Here is a 27,083-nt window from a genome sequence, read left to right as displayed (position 1 = left end):
TCAGTACCCTGAAGTTGAGGGTTCAAATCCCACACTGCCGCCAGCTGAAAATTGGGTCGTTGGTTTTTCAAGGAAGCTTGACATAGCTCTTGAGAAGAGAACAGAGTTTCAGGGGGTGGGATGGTAATTACCAATGTTAATAGAACTGGGGTCGATATTCACAGTGATTTAAATGTCCAGAAGCAACAACCAACTGCCTGTTTAAATCGCACGTCCAACGCTAACCAGGCATATTCAATGACCCTGACCCAGATAGGGCCGTTGAATATTGACAGTTAGCACCTAAGACGAAACCAGGTATTGTGTTGGTAGTTGGGGTGGTTAAGTGCCAATATTTAGAGCTTAACCACTACCACTACTACTGTTTGTTAATTATATAGCGCTGAAAGGCATACACAGCGCTGTACATTTTGACATTTAATAGATGGTCCCTGCTCAGAAGAGCTTACAATCTAACTAGACAGACAGACATGACATATAGAGTTGGGGATGCAGAACCCGAGGTGAGAAGAGTTACAACCACATTAAGTCTTAACTGGCTGCATACAATTGGATATTCAGTGTCAGTGCCCGGACACTGAATATCCGGGCATACTGCCGGTGACAACCTCCTTCCCCCCAAACAAAGCACTAATTTGCTGCCAGAAGAATATCGACCCATCCAACCATCTTTCAGCTCCATTTTGATTAACTTTCTCTTTGGCAGGGTATTGGGGCCAGGCAGTTCTTTCCCATTCCATTAGTACCTACGCATGCCAGAAGTTCCTGATAGGACTGCCAGATACCTCCTACACAGAGGTGGCTTACGTAGTCATGGACTATTGGGGTTGAAGACAGGTGGGTCTAGTAGGATTTGGGGGGCTCACCATGACCTATAAGGGAGTTGTGGTGAGATATGTATACTCCACATTACCTACCCATGCAGCTTCTATCCGATGGGAAGTGTTTGAAGTAACCATCTTTACACAAGCAAGAAAATTCTCCAATACTAGACACACAGGTGGTGGTTGTGCCGTCACAGCTGTCTGGGCCACAGAGGCTCATCTCTGTAGAGAAGAAAGAGCCACAAAAGTCAGACAGATAGACCACGTGCATCTAGTACTGATACATAAAAGCCCATCTTTATATTCTTGTTCCCTGCCCCCCCCCCTCTCAAACTTCTCTCATCCACCCTACGACAGGCAGGACTGTCAGGGTAATTTTAGAACAGGTTACCTATGTGGGATGGCCTATTTTATTTGTCAAATATCTTTATTAAGTCATCAAGAAACAAAGAAAAAAAAAATACCCCACACACACATCTGAACATTATGTTAACAGAAACTAAACATGATTAATTGCATCACGACAAAGTGATTCTACCCTCAAACAATTCCCCTTCCTGAAAGATATAAGACCCATTAATCCCCAAAATACCCCTACACAAAGGAAAAATACCTTGTATAGCAGATACTTATTTTACAAAGGCATAGAGGTGACTTATGGGGCTCATTTTCAAAGCACTTAGACACACAAAGTACTATAGGGTTCTAATCTATGGTACTTTGTGTGTCTAAGTGCTTTGAAAGTGAGCCTCATTATGGCCCTCTTTTACTAAGCCGCAGTAGAGGTTTCTAACCGCAGCCCGGGGCGCTAAATGCTCCGTCGCTCACAGGAATTCTATAAGCGTCGGAGTACCATGCCGGCTCAGCTAAAAACCTTTAGCGCAGCTTGATAAAAGGAGCCCTAAGTTCTGGCGGCCAAAAGCGAAACTGGAAATTCAGTGCCAATTGCCGCATATGGCATTGAATTTCCAAGTTCATCGCCGCCGGCTGAACATCGGTCCCTATAGCTAAATGGGTAGAAACTGTGCCTAAACTGAAGCCATAAACACTGATGACTGCTCAGGAGTAGGGGTAAATATATATATATATTTCTACAGACATTTTACACTTTAACATCATTTAGGGCTCCTTTTCCGAAGGGTTTTTAGCGCACACACAAAATTACCATGAGCTATAGCGTGCTCGGGAATTTAACGCTTGCTATTGCGCGCGTTAAGGCCCTAGCGCATCTTTGTAAAAGGAGCCCTTAAATTCTATCAAATAATATTTATGACAAATATATATATCACCCCCCCCCTTATACATATCCAACAATTGCACTTGTAACATACAGTGCAATGGTTCCCAACCCTGTCCTGGAGGACCCCCAGGCCAATCAGGTTTTCAGGATAGACAAAATCACAATGCTCTTTTACTCATCATGGAAAGTACTATAAAACCTTCATATGCAGCTGAACTGCTGGCTTGAAGAATCAACATGTGCCATTTAAACGTCTCTATTATATCGCCCCTCTCCCGCCTTTCCTCCAAAATATAGAGATAAAGATCTTTAAGTCTGTCCCCATTCACCTTATGACGAAGACCACTGACCAATTTAATAGCCTTCCTCTGGAATGACTCATCCGGTTTCTATCTTTTTGAAGGTGCGGCCAGAATTGTACACAATATTCTAAATGAGGTCTCACCAGAGTCTTATACAGGGGCATCAATACCTCCTTTTTCCTACTGGCCATACCTCTCCCTATGCACCCTAGAATCCTTCTAGCTTTCACTATCACTTTTCAACCTGTTTGGCCACCTTTAGATTATCAATGCCCAGTTAGCACCCAATTCAGCTATTTTGGAAGCATTCCGGGTATAGTGATGGCACTTGGCCGGTTGAGTGCCGAAATTCAGCACTTAACCAGTTAAGATAATCACATAAATAGAACCACATACGATACAGTCCTATTTTTATGCAGTTCTTCACAAAGAGTTAATGGCAAACAATGTACTTAACCAGCTATGTTTTTGCCAACTCCATATACCCAGAAACTCAATGCTCGAGCCAAGACATGGCCCAGCATTGAATTTCCAGGTATAATGCCACATGTGGTCAGCAAAACGCTGATCGCTGTCAGCTGAATATCAGCATCACCTATTGTAAAGTTGAATACAAGTGCGTGCCCAGTTGCATCGTTCATACTTTTACATGAGTTAATTTTATGCATGTCCACGCAAAACTAGGGTTACCTTATGGCTCCAGAAAAAGGCGGACAGATTGAGACATCTGGATCTTACTTCCATCAAAAGCAATAGATCCATCAAAAGCAATAGAAGTAATGAGGACAGATAGAGGCATCTGGGTTTTATTTCCACTAAAAACAATGAAAGTCAAACCCGGATGTCTCAATCCATCTTCCTTTTTATGGAATCATATGGCAACCCTACACAAAACATCCTTTAGAAAATAACCTCCTATAGGTCCATGCATGGTGTGCAGTAAAACCAGGACTGGATTAACCTGTGCTGAAAACCTGGAGCCAACCAGCAACCCATCCATGGTGAACATCAACATCAACAAATCTTGTGCAACCCCCCCCCCCCCTTAACTTGCCCAATGGCCCACAGGTATAAACGGAATACAAGGTAATTCCTACCCTGGTAAGAATCTCCTTTCTGTAGAGGTCCACAATCATGACATACTTCAATGAAATTCTCAATAGTCTGAGTCACATTGTAACTGGTCACTGAGGATGACCGCTGGAAAAAGTTACTGACAGTGGCGTTGACGCTGCCTTTCCTGCAAAAGACACAGTTACATCTTCAGAGAAAAAGAGCAGACTGAAAGGCTACTTATCGGTGGCAGAACGTACCAGGGTGGAAAAATGAAAAAGACAAGACATCAACCCCCCTAATTTGTGTGTCCAAATTTGCATGCACAATTTACAGAATAAGGGTCAGCTGCATGCGCAAACTGCCAAAAGTTATGCGCCGAGCACTTACACCAGCCTTTGACACTCTGTAAGAGCTTGTGCCTGCAGTTACGCCCAAATCTGCGGACTTTCGCTAGTATTCTGTAACAGCCATTTTCGCATGGAACTACATCGTAAGTCTTATTCTTTCATTTTAAAATGCCTCTTTTTTGTTCCATTATACATACCTGTTTGAGGCTTGCATAGATGCTGGGAACAGAGTTCGTAGGGACGGGGACAAATCTTTTTCCCACATCATTCTCTAATGCTGTTGGCTGCTGGTGAAACGTTGAAGAGGTATGCAGTGGGGAAAAAGTGCAAGGGAGGGGGGGATGTGGTGGGGAAGAGGGCAGGGCGACGCACAGTGTGGCAATGCTGGGTGCCTCCTTCCCTAGCTACTCCACTGCACACGCACGCACACACACACTTACACTTATTTTTACTTACGTCAGTTTTTCTACGATGGATCCAACATATTCAGTGTAATTCTTCAGAATTTTAGATAACTGAAAGAAAAAGACAGTGTTAGGAGAAATCACCTTGAAATGCTCAGCTCATCTAGCTTCCTTTCTCACGTAGCATACGCGTTAAAATCAAGAAGATGCATAGGCAGCTAACCTGGATTTCTGCAGGGTGACAACCTGCCCCTTCCCTACCGCAACAGCCTTCTGTGGAAGGGAAGTCTCCACTTGCATATCTCAGGATCCTATGGTTGAGGTACCCTCTTCTCCTGCCCCATAATTCTGCAGGTAAGAAGGACCCTTTTGCTTTACCCAGGACCCCGGGTTGGGCCATGTCCCCTCAGTACTCCATGGTTTTTGAACATAAGAATAGCCTTATTGGGTCAGACCAATGGTCCATCAAGCCCAGTAGCCCGTTCTCACGGTAGCCAATCCAGGTCCCTAGTACCTGGCCAAAGCCCAAAGAGTAGCAACATTCCAGAATTCCAAAGAGTAGCAAAAGATGATGCTTAATGCATTCTGTAATCGGTCCATGACTGTTATATTGTCAAAAAATCAATAAAATGATTGAACTCAAAATTCCATGCTACCGATTCAGGGCAAGCAGTGGCTTCCCCATGTCTTTCTCAATAACAGACTATGGACTTTTCCTCCAGGATCTTGTCCAAGCCTTTCTTAAAACCAGCTACGCTATCCGCTTTTACCACAACCTCTGGCAATGTGTTCCAGAGCTTAACTATTCTCTGAGTGAAAAAAAAATTTCCTCCTATTGGATTTTAAACCTTCTGCTAGGGAAGGCAATCCTATTTATCTGTTCAGTTATGATAAAAGTTGTGGCTGTATTCTTTATGTAGGTACATCCTTAACAGAGAGGTCAGGCGTCAATGCCAATGGCGTAATCTGATGCAAATACACACTTATTGGGGGCAGCAGGGCACCAAATTTTCATGGGCCATGAACATTTCCTTTCAGAATATATACCCACATGTAGGAGGGCATTCTTTAAATGTAACTGCCCCCCTCACTCTGGAACTCTATCCCAATCTACATTAGAGAAGAACCTCTACTTGATCGTTTCAAGCCAAAACTGAAACCCTTTCTATTGAAAGACGCCTTGGAAATTTGAAACTTTTCTCTAATTCCTTCAACGTGTTACTGTCCTATTGATTTAATAGAGTTCTCCCTCTACTCTCTTGTTTGTTGGTATTAACAAAGAACAAAATCTTTTCCAGAGAAAGGAAAATGGTAAAACCAGAGGACATAATTTGAGGTTGAGGGATGGAAGACTGAAGAGCAATGTAAGGAAATTCTTCTTTGCGGAGAGGGTGGTGGATGCCTGGAATGTGCTCCCAAAAGAAGTGGAGGAGATAAAAATGGTGACGGAGTTCAAAAAAGCATGGGATGAACACAGAGGATCTAGAATCAGAAAATAATTGTAAGTATTGAAGAACTAAGGCCAGTACTGGGCAGACTTGCACGGTCTGTGTCTGTATATGGCCGTTTGGTGGAGGTTGGGCAGGGGAGGGCTTCAATGGCTGGGAGGGTGTAGATGGACTGGAGTGAGCTTTGACGGAGTCTTCAGTAGTTGGAACCTAAGAACAGTACCGGGCAGGGCTTTGGATTCTTGCCCAGAAATAAGTGATTAAATTTGCAGATAACACTAAACTGTTCAAAGTTGTTGTTTTTTTGGTTTTATAACTGTTTATTGATTTTATAAAAACATCTTACAGAAAGTGCAACAAATACCACATAATACCACATAAAGCACTTGTAAACTATGCATGAAACTTGAAACACCCCTCCCTTCCAACCCTTCCTCCCTCTCACTTTTTCCATGGATGTATATGAGGATTAAAACGCATGCGGATTGTGAAAAATGGCAGGCGGACCTTAGGAAATTGGAAGACTGGGCATCCAAGTGGCAGATGAAATTTAATGTGGACAAATGCAAAAAGATGCACATTGGGAAGAATAACCTGAATCAGTTACTGGATGCTAGGGTCCACCTTGGGGATTAGCACCCAAGAAAAGGATCTGGGTGTCATCGTAGACAATACGATGAAACTTTCCGCCCAATGTGCGGCAACGGGCCAAGAAAGCAAACTGGATGCTGAGAATTATTTTAAAAAGGGATGGTTAACAAGACTAAGAATGCTATAATTCTCTTGTATTGCTCCATGGTGCCACCTCATCTGGAGTATTGCATTCGATTCTCATCTCCTTATCTCAAGAAGGATATAGTGGCACTAGAAAAGGTTCAAAGAAGAGCTATCAAGATGATAAAGGGGATAAAACTCCTCTTGTATGAGGAAAGACTAAAACGGTTAGGGCTCTTCAGCTTGGAAAGGAGACGGCTGAGGGGAGATAGGATTGAAATCTACAAAATTCTGAGTGGAGTAGAACAGGTACAAGTGGATCGGTTTTTCACTCCATCAAAAATTACAAAGAATAGGGGACACTCGATGAAGTTACAGGGAAATACTCTTAAAACCAATAGGAGGAATTTTTTTTCACTCAGAGAATAGTTAAGCTCTGGAACGCGTTGCCAGAGGTTGTGGTAAGAGCAGATAGCATAGCTGGTTTTAAGAAAAGTTTGGACAAGTTCCTGGAGGTAAAGTCCATAGTCTGTTATTGAGAAAGACATGGGAGAAGCCACTGCTTGCCCTGGATCGGTAGCGTGGAATATTGCTACTCCTTGGGTTTTGGCCAGGTCCTAGTGACCTGGATTGGTCACCATGAGAATGGGCTACTGGGCTTGATGGTCCATTGGCTATTCTAATGTTCTTATGTCTCCACTTTCCATCATGCTAGAATGAAAGTCAGCTGCTTCTTCTAGCTTATTTTTCCCTGTCAACTGTTTCCAGCTCCTTCAAAGTGAAGCTAGGTCTCTGTTCACCTTTTCTGATTCCTCGAAATAACTACAAGAGCTGGCTGTCTCTTGTCCAGTTCATGTCATCTTCTCTTCTGTGCTCCCTTCACTTACCTCAGTTTATCCCAGCTTAACTTTTCATCCTCCCAGAATCCTCTGGGGCTCGGTTGCTTGAATTATCTTCTTCCCTCTCCCTCATTGTCTCACATCATTCTGCCACTCCACTCCCAAATGCAACTTCCACCCCTTACTTGCTGCAGTCAAACGCACAGTTCCAGTGCTCACAGTTCAATGGATTCACTCCAGTTCTTCACTGCCCCCCCCACTCCTTTTCTGCCATGTTCCATCATACTTCCCCCTCTCTAAAATCTCACATACACTGACAGCTCAAGCCAGAAATTTATCATTGCTCCTTCCCCACGAAAGGATTAAAGAAACTGAAGACTTACGACGCCCTCAATGTTTGCAGCTGTGGTTTTGAAAACAAAAGAATCTTGGTTCTCCATGTCGGGAGAGTAAGTCAGCTTATGGAGGTGCAGAGAACCTGGGAAAATCTTCCCTGGAAAACATTAAAAACACAGCACAACTCACTGTATATTAAAAATGAGTGGAACAAGTTCTCTTTGGGGGTCCTATTACTAATACAGGGCTTTCCTGAATGCTAAGCCCATTTTTACAGAAGCAGGAAAGTAAGATATTTTCCATTTTTTGATCTGCACGTCATGCATTAATGTTGTCATTAACAAGAGGTAACTGAATTAATGTAGGAGCGCTTACCACTCCACGTCTTACTAGACGTCCAGATTTACCCGGACGGCTTTTCAAAACCTGGCACTTTTGTTTTGAAAAGCTTCCACCTCGGGACCATGTCGGAAGGGCATCTGCGCATGTGTGGATGCTCTCCTGACGCGGCTCTGAGCATGAGAGCAGATTGAGGGGGCGGGGCTGGGGCAGAACGGGGGCGTGAATTGGGTGGAATAGGGCAGGGCTGGGTGGAACTGGGCAGGACTGGGGGGGTGGGGCTGCCCCGTTAACCCCTTATTTTCCAGTTAGAATATGCCAACGTGAACATGCTCACGGTTTAGTGATTCCATACCATTTCCCACCCATGCCATGCCCCCCTCCCCCAAAAAATAAAATACAAAAAACAAACCAGAATTGTGGGAAAAGATCCTTGGGCAAAGTTATGAGAAAACAGAGTGGGGAAAAATCTTTAAAAATTATTAAATATGTTGAAAGCAAGTGACCTCATCAAAAATGGACATGGGATTCTATATTACGCCCTTACCCAATTAAGGCGTATGTATAGAACAGGAAATCAGTTGTGCTGGCTTGGGGGTGGTGAACAGGGCAAATTGCAACATATTTGGTGCTTTCCCTTCAGCTGCTTAGGATCAAAATGGCGGCTCTGAATCCTTGTAGAGAGTGGGGTGTCAAAGTCCCTCCTCGAGGGCCGCAATCCAGTAGGGTTTTCAGGATTTCCCCAATGAATATGCATGAGATCTATTTGCATGCACTGCTTTCATTGTATGATAACAGATCTTATTCCTATTCATTGGGGAAATCCTGAAAACCCGACTGGATTGCGGCCCTCGAGGAGGGACTTTGACACCCCTGCTCTAGAATGTTGCTACTTATGATATTAAAGTGTTTGAGGCTTGTGCAGATGAGGACGGAGCTTGCAGGAATGGGGCAGGGACAGGATGCGAAAATGAGTTCCCACGGGGATGGGGAAAAATTTGTCTCCGTGTCATTCTCTAGTAGGCACCGTTTATAGAATCTGGCCCATAGTACGCTCAGAACCCTTCCTCTAAAATTTCCCTTGGTTTACCTGCTCCTCCTTCACAAAGTTCCAGTCCTCCTCACTTACCTGTTACACAGGCAGCTGCTAGAGACTCAAAGTAGAACCCAAGAGGGCACTGACAGACATAGCCAGACAACTTGGACACACAAGTGCTGGAAAGTGGACACTTCATATTCTTGCAGTAATTTTCAACTGAAAATGGAAGAAAAGTTCATTTCAGATAATGAATTACCAGTGGGGAAATTTATTTAAAAAAGCATTTTTTCTCCAAATCCTTGTGTGTTTGCAGATGTGTAGCATCCCTGAAATATGGCTGAAGCACTGGGGACTTATCCAGAGTGACCCTTATATTTTGCTATGGTATAGAGGAGGAGTATGGATGATGTGGGCCCTTCAAAAATGAGTGTAACTTTGGGAAGTACTCCAGGGTATTTGGACTTTCTCATATGACTGTAGTATGGAGAAGAACTACAAGAAGTGTGGGACCCTTACATGTGGCTACACAGAATGTGGACCCATGCATATTACTAGATAGAGATCACTGCGCATCAGAGATAGTGGCAGCAAATAAGCACCACATGGTCTATCCCTTCTTCTCTCTTAAAGATCCCATGCGCTTGTCTCAAGCTTTCTTGAATTCAGAGCTTCAACTGAAACATACTTGCCTCTGTGCATTTATGCCAAGGAGGTATTCAAACATTTCTAACATAAGAATAGTCTTACTGGGTCAGGCCAAAGGTCCATCAAGTCCAGTAGTCTGTTCTCACGGTGGCTACTAGTACCTGGCCAAAACTCTATCACATCTCCCCTCTTCCATCTTTCTTCCAAAGTATAGATATTGAGATCTTTAAGTCTGACTCCATATGCTTTATGACAAAGACCACTGACCATTTTAGTAACCACCCTCTGATTGTTCGGTCTCTGGAATTGTACATAGTGCTCTAAATGAGATCTCACTAGAGACGTTTATGAGGCTTTATTGCCTCCTTTTCCTGATGTCCATTCCTCTCCCTATGCACCCAAGTATTCTTCTGGCTTTTTGCCATTACCTTTCTTCCTTTTTGGCCACCATAAGATCATCAAACACAATCACACCTAAGTCCTGATGTTCTTTCCCGCACAGATGCACTTCTCTTCCTATACTGATTCCATTGAGTTGTTGCAGCCCTAATCCATGACCCTGCCTTTTTTGTAGCATTAAATCTTAAGTACCAAATTCTAGCACATTCCTCAAGCTTCACTAGGTCCCTCCTCGTGTTATCTGCAAGTGCCAAATGTTTCTGTAGTATAGTGGAGAGCTAAGGAGAATGTGGGACCCTTAGACAAGGCTATAGAGTGAGCAGCCCTTTACATGTGGCTAAGGTATGGGAGAGGACTTTAGAGATGGTGGGGTGTACAGACTATTTGAGAAGTTAATTAAATATTTATTAAATCTAATCTGCAACTTATGTCTCGGACTATGCCTACATAGGTTCAAGGTGACTTACAGTACAATAAGAACATAAGAATTGCTGCTGCTGGGTCAGACCAGTGGTCCATCGTGCCCAGCAGTCCGCTTCCACAGCGGCCCCTAGGTCAAAGACCAGTGCACTAACTGAGTCTAGCCTTATCTGCGTACGTTCTGGTTCAGCAGGAACATGTGGGGTCTTTATATGTGGCTGGGTTATACTGGAGAGCTGCAAGGAGTGTGGGATAGGCCATATATAAGCGACAGATAAACTTACAGGTGCTGTTCATGAGACCTTATCTGCTCAAGAAGTACGCATGCATGCCAGGTAGCACTGGTAGGCCAGGGTTAACTGATCACACATAGGGTCACCAGCCGTCTGGATTTCCCCGGACATGTTTTCTTTTTAGAGGGCATATCCAAGCGTCCAGACGGCTTTTCAAAACCCGGTGCTTTGTCCGGTTTTTGGAAAAGCAGATCGCATCGGGACGGGCTTCGGCGCATGCACGGATGCCCTCCCGACCGAGACGAGCAGGCTGAGGGGGTGGGGGTGTAACGGGGTGGGTAGAACTGGGTGGGCCTGGGGGCAGGTCTATGGGTCCAGATTTTACATACATAAAAATCTGATAGCCCTAATCACACAGAGCCTCTGAGATGCTCACCTCTCTTCTGATTCAACACTTATGGACTGGCGTCCAGTGAAACTCCCTGACCTTCCCCACTAAAGGGCTATGGAGACACTAACAAAAGAGAAAGACCTGCTAGAATTTGAACATGCTGTAACCCCCGACCCCATCTTACTGCAAGATCATCCATTGTAACAGTCCGCTGGGCTGATGTACTGTTTTGGGTTCTCTGTCTATATTATCCCCATTTGTACCTTTAACGCTGCTGCTACATGATTTTGTGCTGTAACAATCTTATTGAGCTACTAAGAACAGCCAAGACCAGCAGAGCTGCTCTTTGCGACTTACCTGCGGGAGCTGAGGATCCTTGAGTAGGGGATGCCGTACTGCTCGTTTGGCTTCCAGATGATACAGTCTGCGCCGAGGAGCTCTGCGCATGCGATGTGCTGTTCTGCCCTGATCTACTTGTCTTAGATGGCGTGGACAAGCTCCTTTCAGCTGCTGTGGTCAATTGATGGCGGGTGGTTGTGGAGGTGGCAGTGTCTGTTGCCACTGTTGGACTTTCTGAACTCGTGCTTGAGGTCAGGTTCCTGGCACTGGTCGTTAGTGAGATACTAACACTCGTGGTGGCTCCTGTTGACGGTTGAGTCTCTGTACTCGATGACCCAAGACTATTCATTGCTGATGCAGCCGCACCACTTTCTGTGGTCTTTCCATGTGCTGGAGATGTTGCGCCAGACGTCACGGCTACCGTGCTCGGCGCTCTTGAAGATGCGGCGCTGCCCACGGAGAAACTGCCACCTCCTGTAGATGCCACAGTTGTTCTGTCTCCAGTTGACAAATGCCGCTCCATAACGTCCATGGGTGAGGTGGATGGCCAGGCTTTGGAGGGTGTGGTGTCAGGATTGGCACTGGGTGTTGAACTCTCTGCACCACCGGCAGAAGATGCTTGGCTCTCCGATGTCATGTTGTTTGAGTTATTTGATGTGCCACTGCTGCCCTTGCCATCGGTGATTGTGAGAGAGGGCACTTGTGTGCTACGTGGCTCGTTCTCCGCGTTAGTTGAAGCCGCCGCTGAAGTGGTAACGGAATCGGATGGTTGCTCTGCGCTCTTCAAGATCCCCGAGGTGCTGGCTGATGCTCCAGCTTCCTCTGTTGTTGACACAGCTGCACAGTGACACAGAAACAGAACATGGCATTAGTTTAAGATCGCACATCCCACCTCCTCCGTCTGTTTAATTTTTCAAACTCAATAGCCCATGTTTTCATCTCAGGACATGCTCTGTTAGTGGATCAATGTGGCTGAATGGAGAACTAGTGGGAACAATAAGATACCTTTTTTTCACCCAAAGGGTCGTGGACACTTGGAATGCACTACCGGAGGAAGTGATCAGGCAGAGTACGGTACAGGGATTCAAACAGGGATTGGACGGATTCCTGAGGGATAAAGGGATCGTGGGATACTGAGAGAGGTGCTGGGATGTAACACAGGTATAGAAAGCTAACCAGGTAATAAGTATAGAAACCCAACCAGGTAGTGCATGTGCAAGACCGGAGGGTTAGGACTTCGATGGGAAGATAAAACTCAATGGGAAACCAAGGTGGCAAGGGGGCCCCTTCTGGTGTCTCAGACAGGCCGTGACCTGTTCGGGCCGCCGTGGGAGCGGACTGCTGGGCAAGATGGACCTGTGGTCTGACCCAGCGGAGGCACTGCTTATGTTCTTATGTTCTTATGTTTATTGAGGTAAGCAAGTTGCTTGTGGAGTGGCCTAGTGGTAAAGCTTCTGCCCCTGCACCACGAAGGATCAAATCCCAGCGCTGCTCCTTGTGTCCCTTGTGTCCTTTGCCCCAGGTACAAAACAAGGACCTGTATATACGTAAACTACTTTGAGTGTGGTTGTATAACTACAAAAAGGCAGTATCCAAGTCCCTTCCCCTTTCTCTTGGTCTTGGACTGACTGGAGAATTTAGCAAAGATAGTGGGGCTGATATTCAGACCGCAGGAATTAGCTGGGTTGACTTCCACGGTCGAGGCTGAGCTTGGAAATTCAACGCTGGGCCATTTCCAGTGACCAGCACTGAATATCCAGTTTATTTTTGGCCACCGTAAACTTAGCCGTCTATGTCGACAATGGATGCTGGCCAGCTGAGTTTACAGTGTCCAAAGATAGAGCAACAATTTATGTGGCCGGATTTGGCTGCTGGCTATTTGCTAAGCGCTAGTATTCATCTTGCCATCTCGCTCTGAATATTCGTGCTTAGCATAATTTAATCATCTGTTGAGTAAATATCTCACATTCTTTAATATGGGACGAACTGTGACACGTTTAAGCATGGATGGAAAAGCACCTTCAGTAAATGATTAATCAACAGTGAATCTGGCCCACCAAGTTTTTGTCTTTTAACAATTTGTACACAGAAGTAGAGCACAAATCAAAAGGGCATGAGGGATTGTTTAATGAGGTCAATACGTCCTGAACATGTTGAACCGAAACCAGAGAAAATTTGTCCCAGCAAATAGTTTCAGAGACACTAATTCATCTACACCAGTGGTCTCAACTCAAACCCTTTGCAGGGCCACATTTTGGATTTGTAGGTTCTTGGAAGGCCTCAGAAAAAAATAGTTAATGTCTTATTAAAGGAATGACAATTTTGCATGAGATAAAACTCTTTATAGTTTATAAATCTTTCCTTTTTGCTAAGTCTTAATAATAATCTTGTCGTTTATAGCTAAAGAGACATGTGATCAAGAAATTGTTTCATTTTACTTTTGTGATTATGATAAACATACCGAGGGCCTAAAAAAATAGTACCTGGCGGGCCGTGAGTTTGAGACCATTGAGTTAAGGGGAACGGTTAATTAGCTGGCTGGGTTGGAGGGCAGAGGGGAGAACAGGACAGTCAAGCCATTGTGACATCACTGATGAGGTTGGCTCTTATTGGTGGAATGAGGCATTATGACATCACAATCTTGGTTCTGCTTCCCAAAGACAAACAGGATGTCATGGATACAGTTAAGGCAGTGGTCTCAAACCCTTCGCAGGGCCACTTTTTGGATTTGATGGTACTTGGAGGGTCTCAGAAAAAATAGTTAATGTCTTATGAAAGAAATGACAATTTTGCATGAGGTAAGACTCTTTATAGTTTATAAATCTTTGCTTTTTGCTAAGTCTTAATAATAATCTTGTCGTTTATAGCTAAAGAGACATATGATCAAGAAACTGTTTTATTTTACTTTTGTAATTATGATAAACATACCGAGGGCCTCAAAATAGTACCTGGCGGGCCGCAAGTTTGAGACCACTGATCTAGACTGTAATTCATGAGATAAAGCAACAGAATCAAGAGAATGCCCAATATTAGAAATGTTATTAACAAATGCAGCATCTAATTGTTTACAGACAATAGGAAGAAATGTAGCATGATTTGATTAAATATGGATAGAAAACAGCTTTTTGAGTACAGAAAAGAGTTTCCTAGAGCTAGAGGAAGAGGGGAGATGTGATTGAAGTCTACAAAATCCTGAGTGGAGCAGAATGGGTACAAGTGGATCGATTTTTCACTCCGTCAAAAATTACAAAGACTAGGGGACACTCGATGAAACAGCAGGGAAATACTTTAAAGACAATAGGAGGAAATACACTTCCCCCTCCATATGCGCGGTGGTTAGGGGCAGAGCCAACTCGCGAATATTTAAAAAACGCGAATAATATTCGGGCCGGTTCTGCCTCTAATCCCCGCTTCCCCCAGGTATTTTAAGCCCTGTAAGCCCCCCCCCCTTAAGCCTTACCTGATAGTCTAGCGGGTTTTCGGGGCAGGAGCGATCTTCCCACGCTCCTGCCCCGTACAGATCGCTCACAGGAAATGGCTGCCTTGAGCTCCCATCGTTGTCTCGACAGCCATTTCCTGTGAGCGATCTGCACAGCGCAGGAGCGTGGGAAAATCATTCCTGGCCTGAAAACCCGCTAGACCACCAGGTAAGGCTTAAGGGGGAGGGGCTTACAGGGCTTAAAATAGCCTGAAATATAAAAATACATTTTTTGGTTTAAAACCGCGAATAAGCGAATCCGTAGATACGTAATTTGCAAATACGGAGGGGGAAGTGTATTTTTTCATTCAGAGAATAGTTAATAATAATAATAATAAGTTTGTTTATGTATGCCGCAATACCACAAGTAGTTAAGAGCGGTTTACAGAGGAAGAGACTGTATACAGACAGCGATGTTACAAAAAAGACTTTCAAATTACATTAGCATGTTAAGATTAGTCAAATTTATCTGGAAGCATTTTAAAGATACATCAAGGCAGGAATGGAGTCAGAGGTTGTGGTAAAAGCGGATAGCGTAGCTGGTTTTAAGAAAGGTTTGGACAAATCCTTGGAGGAAAAGTCCATAGTCTGTTATTGAGGAAGACATGGGGGAAAGCCACTGTTTGCCCTGGATCGGTTGCTACTCTTTGGGTTTTGGCCAGATACTAGGGACCTGGATTGGCCACCATAAGAATGGGCTACTGGGCTTGATGGACCATTGGTCTGACCCAGTAAGTCTATTCTTATGTTCTTAGGAAGCAGAAGGAATCACTTGATTGAAATGATTTTTCTTAGCCCAAAGTGTCGTTCTCTGATGTTGTTCCAAACAAGTTCAACAAGCAGCATCATTTTGTGCATTTGATTATTTATTTAATTCTTTTCTATCCCATTCTCTCCAACGAACTTAGAACGGATTACAGATTAACATACATAATACACAGTTAACTGGTTACAACTTGCCATAGATACAGTACAAGTTTTTCCAATACTTTATAAGTAGTAATTTATTGTTATTTGCAGAAATCTGACTTTTTGCTCTCATTTCCATACCAAATATCACAGTATCATAAGATAATGCCACTGGGTTATCTAACAAATTATTAATTTGGTCCCAAATTGATTTCCAAAAATTCATAATATATGGGCAATAAAACAATAAATGATCTAAAGTTCCTACTTCTAGATGGCAATGCCAACATCTATTAGACAAAGAACTATCTAATTTTTGCAACCTAACAGGGGTCCACAACGCTCTATGCAACAGAAAAAAACAAGTTTGTCTCATAGATGCCGACACCGTACATTTCATCCTCCAAGACCAAATTCGTGGCCATTGAGATGCAGTAATTTCATGCTTAATCTCAATGCTCCAAATATCTCTTAAACCAGTTTTTAATTTCTGTTTATCAAATCCACTTAACACTTTGTACCACTGGGCGGCCTGGTGACCCAAGAAGTCTGTCTGAAAACACATAAACTCCATACTATAATGATTATTAAGGTTTTTCCAATCAGGGAACCCCGCCTGAATGGCATGCTTCAGTTGCACCCATTTAAAGTTTTCTGAATTTTTAAGACCAAATTTATGTTGCGACTGTGAAAATTCAAGCATATTACAACTTCTGGTGGAACTCTTTATGCCACATCTATAAAATGGAAAGGTTTATTGCATTACAACGAGGACATTTTAAGAAGTTTCAGGATGTATGGAAACCATTAACAAAGTATTGTAAAGATTAATTTGAAATTGTTTCCCTTATATTTATCAATTTAAGGTGCAGCGAGGGGGGAATTTATTATTACATGTTTTAAATGATAATGGAATATATGGGAGGGGGGCTTGGGAGGGGGTGGGGATAAGAATTTATGAAATGTATCAATGATTGTTAAGTGATGTATTTATTGTTATTGTGAATGAATATATTTTAACACTTAATGTAATGTTGAAAATGAATAAAGAATATTAAAAAAAAAAAAGTTTTTCCAATACAAGTTTTCTCCTAACTCAACACATACGGGGATCTAACATAACATTGTGCTTATTGACTGCGTAACCAGAAGTTCAACGCAGTTTACAAAAAGTTATAAAAGTAAACATGTTACATAAAATAAGACGATTCATTAAACAGTCAAATATTTAGAAAAAAGATAGATCTTCAATTGTTTTCTAAAATGTCCATATGAATGGGTAGTAAGCAACGATATTTGGAATTCGTTGTCATGAAGATGCCTGAGATGCCAAAATATGATTAAGAAATTTCTTACTCCTGCAACCCTATATAATATATAGGTTCCAATTTGCCATAGTTATAGTGCAAGGTTTATGAATATAAGTTTTTATCCTAACTTGACACATACTAGGGGTGTAATACCGATATATATTTCTTTGTAATCCACCGGCTGTAGGCAGGGGAGTTATGCCATACTCATGTTTTTTTAATGCCTGAAATTTAGGAATTAGAGTCAGAAGTGGAGTGAAGTTAACTCAGATTTCTGGAGCTAGTGTTGGGCCATGGTGCCTGGATTTATGGGTGCAGGGGTCCTGGACTTGGGAACCCACTGGGACAGATAGGGAAAATGCTTGAGTACCTGATTGTAAAAACGCTTAGATAATCTTGATAGGCGGTATATAAAAACCTAATAAACTTGAAACCTAGGCCTGGAATGAAGCACCTTTTCTCTGTATGTAGCTTTACAGATGTTGCTTCCTTTTTTTCTCTTTTCTGTACAAGTGTTTCATTTTTTTTACCTATTTTAGTATAAATAATTTGTATTGTTCATATCTTACTTTGAATAAGTTAGGGTCGCATTTTGTTAGTCAGTATTTTTATTGAATTGTGTTATTTTCTTTTATAAGACACTGTTATTTGGATCTGTATTTTAATTACTTGTAATTACAGTACTATTGTGTAAACTGCCAAGAACTGATGGTTTAGCGGTATAGAAAAATAAACTATTATTATTTTCTTACCTGAAGTCTTTGTCTACCCATTTTAAGATAATACTTGGTTTAAGTCTTCCTTCGATTTGACAGGCTATTTTGAAATACACTTTCCCCTTCTTTGAGAGATGGACCCCATCTGTGCTCATCCAACGGTCCAGGAAGCTGAAACAGCAGCCCACTCTTCTGCCCTGGCTCTTATTATGTCCGTGCACCATTCCTATCCAAAGTAAGCAGCTTAAACACAGTCCCTAGGAGGTTTATATACACTTATGCAGGAGTAAATTCTGTAATGTATAAAGGTGGGACAGATGTTAAAAATTGGGTCCCGAATGCTCCCGCTAATATCCAACATTCAAACTGGATTTCCAACAAACTTTCTCGCCAAAATTCAAATTCAAACTTAGACCTCCAACATACTTTCCCACCAAAATTCAAATTCATGACCAACAGACTTCCCTGTTCTCAATCAGGTCAGCCCACAAACTTTCCTGCCCAAAAATTCAAATTTCTCGACCCACAGACTGCCCTGTTCTGAATCAGGTCCGTGAACCCAATATATATAAAAACACACTGCAGACCTCGGCATACTCTGAAGAAAGCCACAGCATGATGGCTGAAACATCGGTTCTTTCTACACAGACGCGGCAAGACCCAGAATCCTGCTACAATCCAATATTAACTTTGCAGATCCATTTCTATAAACACACCCTGAATTCGTGGAAACTCTCCCAGCTATGGGTACAGAGCAGAACTACGATGCTTCTCTTTACTCCTCACCATGCAAAAAAATAATAATAAAATATTCAAATTCTGGTGTCATCTCAGGAACAGCAACAAAGACTCTTTCTCCTGCCACACACGTGAAGTCATATAAAAAAAACAAAACCCCTGCACTACTGCCAGGATGCCAACATCAATAATGTTTTCTAATGGAAAACAGAACCTGGATTATTATAGATCTGTAATGCTACTACTATTTATCACTTCTATAGCGCTGAAGGGTGTACGCAGCGCTGTATATTATGACATTAAATAGACGTCCCTGCTCAGAAGAGCTTACAATCTAACTTGGACAGACAGACAGACATGACATATAGGGTTGGGGACGCAAAGAGTTAAGAGCTGAAAGCAGTCTCGATCAGAAATAAAGGTAAAGGAGATGGGAGTTGACATACCATTTTTTTCTGTGTGGTTACAATCAAAGCGGTTTACATATTTGAGACAGGTACAGGTACAAGATCCTTTATCTGAAATCCTTGACACCAGGCATGTTTTGGCTTTGGGAATTTTTCGGTTTTCACAATGATAACGTTAGGACCATAAGACCATAAAATTTCCACCAAATATTTTTTTTTTAGTCCAAAATAAGGCAAACATTAAAACTTCAAGCACTTCAAACTTGTTCCAAACTATGATACTGGATCGATTTTTCATTCCGTCAAAAATTACAAGGACTAGGGGACACTCGATGAAGTTACAGGGAAATACTTTTAAAACCAATAGGAGGAAATATTTTTTACTCAGGGAATAGTTAAGCTCTGGAACGCATTGTCAGAGGTTCTGGTAAGGGCAGATAGCGTAGCTGGTTTTAAGAAAGGTTTAGACAAATTCCTGGAGGAAAAGTCCATAGTCTGTTATTGAGAAAGACATGGGGGAAGCCACTGCTTGCCCTGGATCGGTAGCATGGAATGTTGCTACTCTTTGGGTTTATGCCAGGTACTAGTGACCTGGATTGGCCACCATGAGAATGGGCTACTGGGCTTGATGGACCATTGGTCTGACCCAGTAAGGCTATTCTTATGTTTTTATGTTCCAACAGTGGCTAACCCAGGTCACATTTAACTGGCAAGATCCAAAGAAGTAAAACAGATTTTATACTGCTTATCTTAGGAATAAGCAGTGGATTTCCCCAAGTCCATCTTAATAATGGCTTATGGACTTTTCTTTTAAGAATTTATCCAAGCCTTTATTAAACCCTGCTAAGCTAATTGCTTTCACCACATTCTCCAGCAATGAATTCCAGAGTTTAACTAGCTAGGAAGGTAGGAAATGGAGGACAGAGATCAAATGGGACCTAAACTAATACATCAGGAATTAATTTGTGTAGTTAGGACTTAAAGGCCCCTATCTGTTACCATATTTTATGTTTACATAGAAACATGATAGCAGATAAAGGCCAAATGCAGTGATCACTGGATGCCAGATGATCACCCACTGTAACATCAGAAACACTTTCCACGTTTGTAAGCACTAAGTCCAGTAGGGCCCCATCCCAAGTGGGTTGAATTACCAGCTGCTGAAACAGTTCTCCTTGTAGAGAATCCAGGATCTCCCTACTTCTAAAGCAGTGGTTCCCAACCCTGTCCTGGAGGACCATCAGGCCAATCGGGTTTTCAGGCTAGTCCTAATGAATATGCATGAAGCAGATTTGCATGCCTGTCACTTCCATTATATGCAAATCTCTCTCATGCATATTCATTAGGGCTAACCTGAAAACCTGATTGGCCTGGTGGTCCTCCAGGACAGGGTTGGGAAACACTGTTCTAGAGGACCCCGCAAAAGGGATACCCCAATCAACATCCGGCATGTTAAAATCACCTATTAGCAAGACTTCCCCTTTTACAGCTACATTACGGTTGGTTGACTCTCAGAGACTGGTACTTCCTGCACCAAAAATGGCTCATTATGAATCAATTCGTAATTCTTCTTTTTATCTCCATTCTTATGGAACGACCTTCCACACGTTATTTGAAGCGAAATGTCATTTCCCAAATTTAAGTCTATGTTGAAAACTCATTTTTGAAATTTTCCATTTAATATGATAGAAGTTTTAGATTTCCTGGAGTTTTAAGATTGTGTGGTGATAAGATAAGAACATAACAATTTCCGCTGCTGTGTCAGACCAGCGGTCCATCGTGCCCAAGAGTCCGGTCACACCTTTTTGCTCAGGCCTTCTACTAACCAGATTACACTTTTTTCAAATCTTTATTAATTTTCAAAACTAATACAAAGTTCCAGGAATTATACTGACATTAATAAACAAAATAAGCACTTAAATTCAATCAATAACAATGCAGAAGAAAAATATCCCTCCCCTCCCATCCAACATATTTAATCAAAGAATAAACCACAAAGATAACCCCCCACCAACCCACCCACTCTGTTCTAGATGTGTATAAAAAGAAACAAAAAATTAAAACAAAAGACAACTATGTTGAAGTAACAGAGGATGTCAACGGGCCCCAAACCAATTTAAATACTTTGCTATGCCCCAACATATCAGCATTCATCTTTTCGTATTCGTATCCTAAACATAAACTGGCCCAATAAAAAGGAAAATTGATTACACTTTTAGAAATCTAATGAATTCCTGCAGAAAAGGAAATTGATAACGAGTCCGTCTACTTGATTCTTGGGTGCATTTTATGCATGTGTGTTTTCTATGTTATATTTGAATTTGTACGTTTTATCGTAATCCACTTTGATTTAAAGCGGACAAGAAATTAGTTAATAAACCGTCAGTGAACAAAAGGTTTTTTTTCTCTCTCTTTAAAATTTTTAAAATAAGTTTCAAGTTTTATTAAAAATTTGATTGATCGCCTAAACAAAGTTTCAAGGCGATGAACAATAAAATACAACCAATAGGTTTAATTTTTGCTTTTTACAAAGACCGACACTTACAGAACAAGAACTGGAGACTTACTGTTACAATAGAGTAATAAGGGGAAGAACTACAATACAAAAAAATAGGAAAGAACATAAAAGGGAAAACCAAAGGCAAGGGAGCAAATAGTGTCTAAAATTCCGCTAAAAGGAAGAGTTAAAAATTAACAGTCCTATGTCGTCCTGAAAAGGACGCTCAAGCATTAAATGCATCTCTAAATAAAAAAGTTTTTAATTTAGATTTGAACCGATCCAGTGATGGTTCTTCTCTTAGATCTAGAGGAGCAGCATTCCAAAGAGATGGGGCCGTTACCAAGAAGATAGATGTACGTAATGTATATATATATGGTTAAGAGAGGGAACAGATAGAAGGTGAGTTGAAGAAGAACGTAGGGCTCTTGAGGGATTATAGGGAATCAAAAGTCTATTTATGACTTCAGGACAGTTAGTAGTGCACGTTTTAAATGTCGAAAGAAGAATTTTATATGTTAGCCTGTCTCTTATTGGTAACCAGTGTGCCCTGTTCAATAATGGGATAACATGATCGTATTTTTAAGAGTTGGTGATGATCTTTATTGATGTGTTTTGAATGATTTGGAGGCGACAGAGCTCTTTCTGTGCAATGCCCTTGTAGAGAGCATTACAGTAGTCGAGACTGGAGATTACAAGTGAGTGTATTAATATGTTAATAGCTGAAGAGTCTAGAAATTTTGATAATGAACGGATCATTCTCATTCTATAGAAACATTTCCTAACAACTGCACTAATTTGCTCATACGTGAAGCTCGCGTCAAAAATTAGGTCTTTCCTATTGATAATGGCGTTCTTTTCTTGTCTTAACTGATTTTATTGTGTTTTGGATACCGCATTGATTGCGGGATACCATATTTTAATAAACATAAACACATTCTGAATGTCTACTATTAAATCTCTGTCCACTTCTTCTGTCTGTGAAGGAGGCCTGTATATCACACCAATGTAAATACATTTTCTATTCCCTCTTTCCATATTGACCCACAGGGCCTCTTCCTTACCATGCAAATCCTGCAATTGTGTGCCTTTAATATGATCTATCCTAAATATATAGCCACAAGGACTCAGATATAGTGAAAATAGACAATAATTAGTAAAGCACTTCCACAATTGTAAGATGCACTATGTTCGATGGTATTTTGATGTTTTGGTAACACAGTACAGGCTGAGTAACAATTTTTTTGGCCGTAAGTGTAGTTGTGCAGCATATCATGTCTTCATTAGCGTCGGAGCACTGACGTAATGACACTTCCAGTTCTGACGACAACATACCGGGAGTATTCAAATCTAGTGCAAACTCTGTGAAGCCATCTTTGGATGTTTGAGATGTGTTCAGCGTCCGAATTAGAGGGATGTTCTGCTGGTTTTATTGAAGTTTTACGAAGATATGCATTGGTCCAGTTCGAACTTCAAGTTTGTGGTTCTGGTTTCAGCTTGATCGGATACATTACACCCTGTGTAACGCTGGCCACCGTTGGTGTACCGGCCAACAGAAGATAAGTTGAATATGTTTTTTCATCTGTCTTGAAATATCTTCTAAACTAAGCATAACACAGCACAGCGCTTGGTTCATTTTAAGGAGGTTTTTTAGCTGGTGAGGTGAACGTTCCACCACCGCTATTCCACCATTGTGGAAGTGGGAGGGCCCTTGTCTGAGGCTTTTTCCTCCGTTTGAAAATTGTTACCAAAACATCAAAATACCATCGAACATAGTGCATCTTACAGTTGTGGAAGTGTTTTACTAATTTAATATGATCTATAACATATAACAACATTAAAGAACGGTCAATCGCACTTAACAGTTGAGCAGTCATTCAATAATTATCATATCACATAAACCACTCTTGTTCATAGGGGAAAAAAACCTAAGAACTAGGAGCAATAGGCACAGTGTGCCACTTTAGCGTATTTCAATCGCTTTTTCGCTCCTCTGATAATATTGCTATAATTTAGTTTTATTAATAATAATAATAATAATAATAACAGTTTATATACCGCAGGACCGTGAAGTTCTATGCGGTTTACAATGATTAAAAGTTACAGACTGAGTAGTACTAACAGAATTAAGATTTAGCGGTCAGTTATTGTGGGGAGGGATTGTTCAGAGTAGCTGCTTAAGTACTTTGGGAACAAATATGTTTTTAGGTGTTTCCTAAATTCCCCATAAGTATTCGCAAGCATGAGTAATTGTTTCAGGTCTTTACCCCATAATGCTGCCTGGGTTTTTTTTCCAGCTTTCAATTTTAGAGCCTTCTTTTGACTAGTCTTTATACAATGTTGTTTCACTTTGTTTAAGAAATTCTTGTCCTAGCCAGACACTCTTCCACGAACAGAACTTCCACACCTTATCCTGAATTTCTTCCTCACACTAGGTATCCACATTTCCTGTCTGCTAAAATTCCCTCTTCATAATTGTATCCTGATACTTGCTGGTGTCCAACTATTTTCAATTGTAAGATGTAAAATAGTTAATTTCTTATAATTCAACCTATGTATAATTTTCCTTTCAACCACCTTGCATTCATCTACTGTAATTCGCTGATTGTACAGCTCTTCTTCTTTGTGAACCGCCTAGAAGTCGCAAGATTGTGGCGGTATAGAAAAATAAAGTCATTATTATTATTATTATTATTAAGTTTATCGCGATCACCCTCAACTTATAAAACACCAACAGACTTCTTTTCAGTTTTAAAATTCACAGCACTTATCTCATATCGTCTGGGCTGTTCAATCTTGGTCACGTCGTGCCGGTCACATATAACGCCACTACGTCCCACACAATTGCTGTGGGCAGACACTGTGAAAGCGATAAAGCAACTGCAGAGTGAGAATGTCACCATGACAGGACAACAGCTAATGGAGACCATACCACAGTCAGGAGGTACCACTACAGCCATTTTTCACCATACAGCATCATCCACCAGGAGAAGATGCCACCATAGCAGTGTCCCGCAAACTTTTTGACACCAAGGCACATTAAACTCGGTGCCGCAGCCAGAGGGCATACGGAAGTATGTGGATCATCGCGTCGGCATCTGCACATGCACGGAGGCCCTCCAGCTGCGGCCCTGAACCTTTTTCTGCGCTGACGGAGAAGAGGTGCGGGGAGAGACGCTGGCAAGGAGGAGAGGTACTTCCTATAAGCCAGGGATGCCCAACTCCGGCCCTCAAGGGCCGAGTCCAGTCGGGTTTTCAGGATTTCCCCAGTGAATTTGCATAGATCTATTTGCCTGCACCGCTTCCATTGCATGCATATTGATCTCATGCATATTCATTTCGGAAATCCTGAAAACCTGGCCTGACGAGGGCCAAAGTTGGGCACCCCTGCTACAAGCAGTCAGCCGGGGTCGGTGCCTCTCCTCCTCGCCGCCATCTCACGGCACACCTGGAATCTGCCACGGCACACAGTTTGCAATACACAATGTCCTAGCATAGAATCACCTGCCAAAACAGGCAGCCACACACAGAGCCACAGAATCAGAGACAGCAGAAAAACATTCATAATGCACTGGGATGGCTGTTATATGATGTTATGTTTTTATGTTTTTTACGACAGTTGTTATCTTCATTTTTTACGGTACATTTTATACCTTATTTACCATGGTAGGTGCTCTCTCATCACAAATCAATGTTACGAATTGGCACCTTTTGTAAACCGAGATTCACTTATTGTCCTTGTGTCACGTTTTTCTATTTTCTCTGTGTTCACTTCTATCTTTTATTTATCTTTGGCTCACTGCATGTTTCTTTCCTTGTGTTTAGCATATCATTTTTATTTATTATCTTATCTTTTTATCATTTTTATTTTATTTTTTTATTTTGTATTGCGGTTCCTCAATATATATCATTTATCTTATTTTTGTCTCATCATCACACTCTCTTTAGGCATGGCATGACAACACCATTCTTTTATTTCACAAAGTTTTTGAGTTTTTTTAATATTGTTAATATTGTCCATATCATTTCAGTATTGCATTTTATTTATTAGGACCCCTGACGAAGGCGTATTGTCTGAAACACGGACCGTGTTGGGTCTCTTGGTTGGTAAAAAGGTTTCTATATTATTGCATTTTAACTTTGGAATCATAAATTCTTGCCTGCATCGTGTACATTGTCTGCAGTTTTTGTTTGGTTTTCCTGCAGATTTCGTTGGATTTCTTTTTGTTGCTCTGGGATGGCTGTCAACATTTGGACAAGGACCACATCTGCTAGGATGTCTGCTTTAAAATAGAGGCTGACCTTTCTGTCACGGAGCGAGGATTACAGCCCTGAAACCACCTAGAAGTCAAAACCTTTACTTCGGATCAGTCCACCCAATAACAAACATGCACTCCCGTCCAGTTCGGTTTTAGCAACATCTGTAACAGCAAGTCAGAAAGCTGAATCAGTTACTGCTTTTGTCTCAAGCACTAGATCCAAAATAGGAAATGTCAGGAGAGGAACTGCCCCGACCAGCTGATAATAACCAGCCTGCGGCTTCTTGGCATCTAACAATGTCATGCAATCACTTTCCATCACAAACACAAAAGGTGCTTTTTAATCACCTTTCTTCCCACCGATTCCACAGCCGCCTCTTCAAAATTTCTGTTTGCACAGACAAAAAGAATTTCAGCAACATTAAAACAAATAACCCAATGACTTTTGTCCAAAAACAACCTCTCCTCTATCCATCACCAATAAAAGCGGCACAAAGCATGCTAAGCTGACAGCGCCGGGCAAAGCCGTTTACAATTATCCTTTTATGCATAAGTATTTATACGTTGCTAGGCCAAAGTTTCTCAGGCTCCTGGATTGTTCGCGGATGGAAACGAACACTCAGCTTGTAAAAAAGGCCAGTTAGCATTATCCCCTGCCCAGCAGAATCAGGAGCTCCACTATATTTCTGGGGCCTTGGTGGAAGAGTGCAAGAAACGGTGTGAGTCAACACTTGGCTCATTTGCATTTGAATAATAACTTTTGTACCCCTCGTCGTGTGTGCCCCTGAAAATTATATTAGGAGAGTCCTTAGTGTGCGTTCAGAGACCCTTACAGGTTTCAACTTTTATAGGTGCAATCAGGGCATGGTTGAATCGGAGGCGGCTAGAACGCATGGAAAAAACCACGGTGAGTCGCTTTAATAATTGGGTGGTAAAATCCGTGCATTTAACAATGGTTTAGCGCTATCGTTACCTGCATAGTGACTGCAGAGAATCAGCTTCTTAGTTTGGAAGGAAGGAACTGAAGGCTAACGTTCTAATTGTGTCAACTCTTGCTTTAACTATGGAACGTTCTAGCTATCCGGTTCGTTCCTAGACTGTATTTGTTGTATTTATTTATTTATTTCAGTTTCTTCTCCAAAGGACACCCAAGGTAAGTTGTATTAACTATACATTAAAAGAAATAAAAATGAAAACTATCACATAAAATAAAATTATAAAGTGCTGGCCTAAAACCTTCCCAATCACTCTTACAATAAAGTACTTGGTCGATCCTAGCTACATACTACAGACTCCTACCCACCTAAGCCTTTCCATTCTATATTAAAAATCAAGGGCTTAACTTTTTTTTCTGGAATCTCAAATAAACATCTCTTAATTTTATTTATTTATTTAAAACATTTTGAATCCGCCTTAATCCGAGGCGGCTCACACAGCAGACCCTCAATATTCGC

The 27,083-nt window shown here is 41.7% G+C and overlaps 1 protein-coding gene across 1 annotated transcript in view; it reads right to left on the bottom strand.

Annotated features, from left to right (window-relative positions):
* The window catches only part of LOC117347416 (protein HEG-like), a 72,957-nt gene that overhangs the window by 20,608 nt on the left and 25,266 nt on the right, over window positions 1-27,083 (bottom strand). The window contains exons 2-7 of the mRNA XM_033918331.1: window positions 11,334-12,152; window positions 8,979-9,104; window positions 7,558-7,667; window positions 4,226-4,284; window positions 3,464-3,606; window positions 918-1,046 (exon numbers count right to left, since the gene is read on the bottom strand). Of these exons, the coding sequence (XP_033774222.1) occupies window positions 918-1,046; window positions 3,464-3,606; window positions 4,226-4,284; window positions 7,558-7,667; window positions 8,979-9,104; window positions 11,334-12,152 (1,386 nt within the window). The remainder of the gene's footprint in view (window positions 1-917; window positions 1,047-3,463; window positions 3,607-4,225; window positions 4,285-7,557; window positions 7,668-8,978; window positions 9,105-11,333; window positions 12,153-27,083) is intronic.

This window comes from Geotrypetes seraphini, chromosome 13, assembly GCF_902459505.1.
Source record: "Geotrypetes seraphini chromosome 13, aGeoSer1.1, whole genome shotgun sequence".
NCBI classification, from domain to species: domain Eukaryota; kingdom Metazoa; phylum Chordata; class Amphibia; order Gymnophiona; family Dermophiidae; genus Geotrypetes; species Geotrypetes seraphini.
This window is presented reverse-complemented; position numbering and strand designations above follow the sequence as displayed.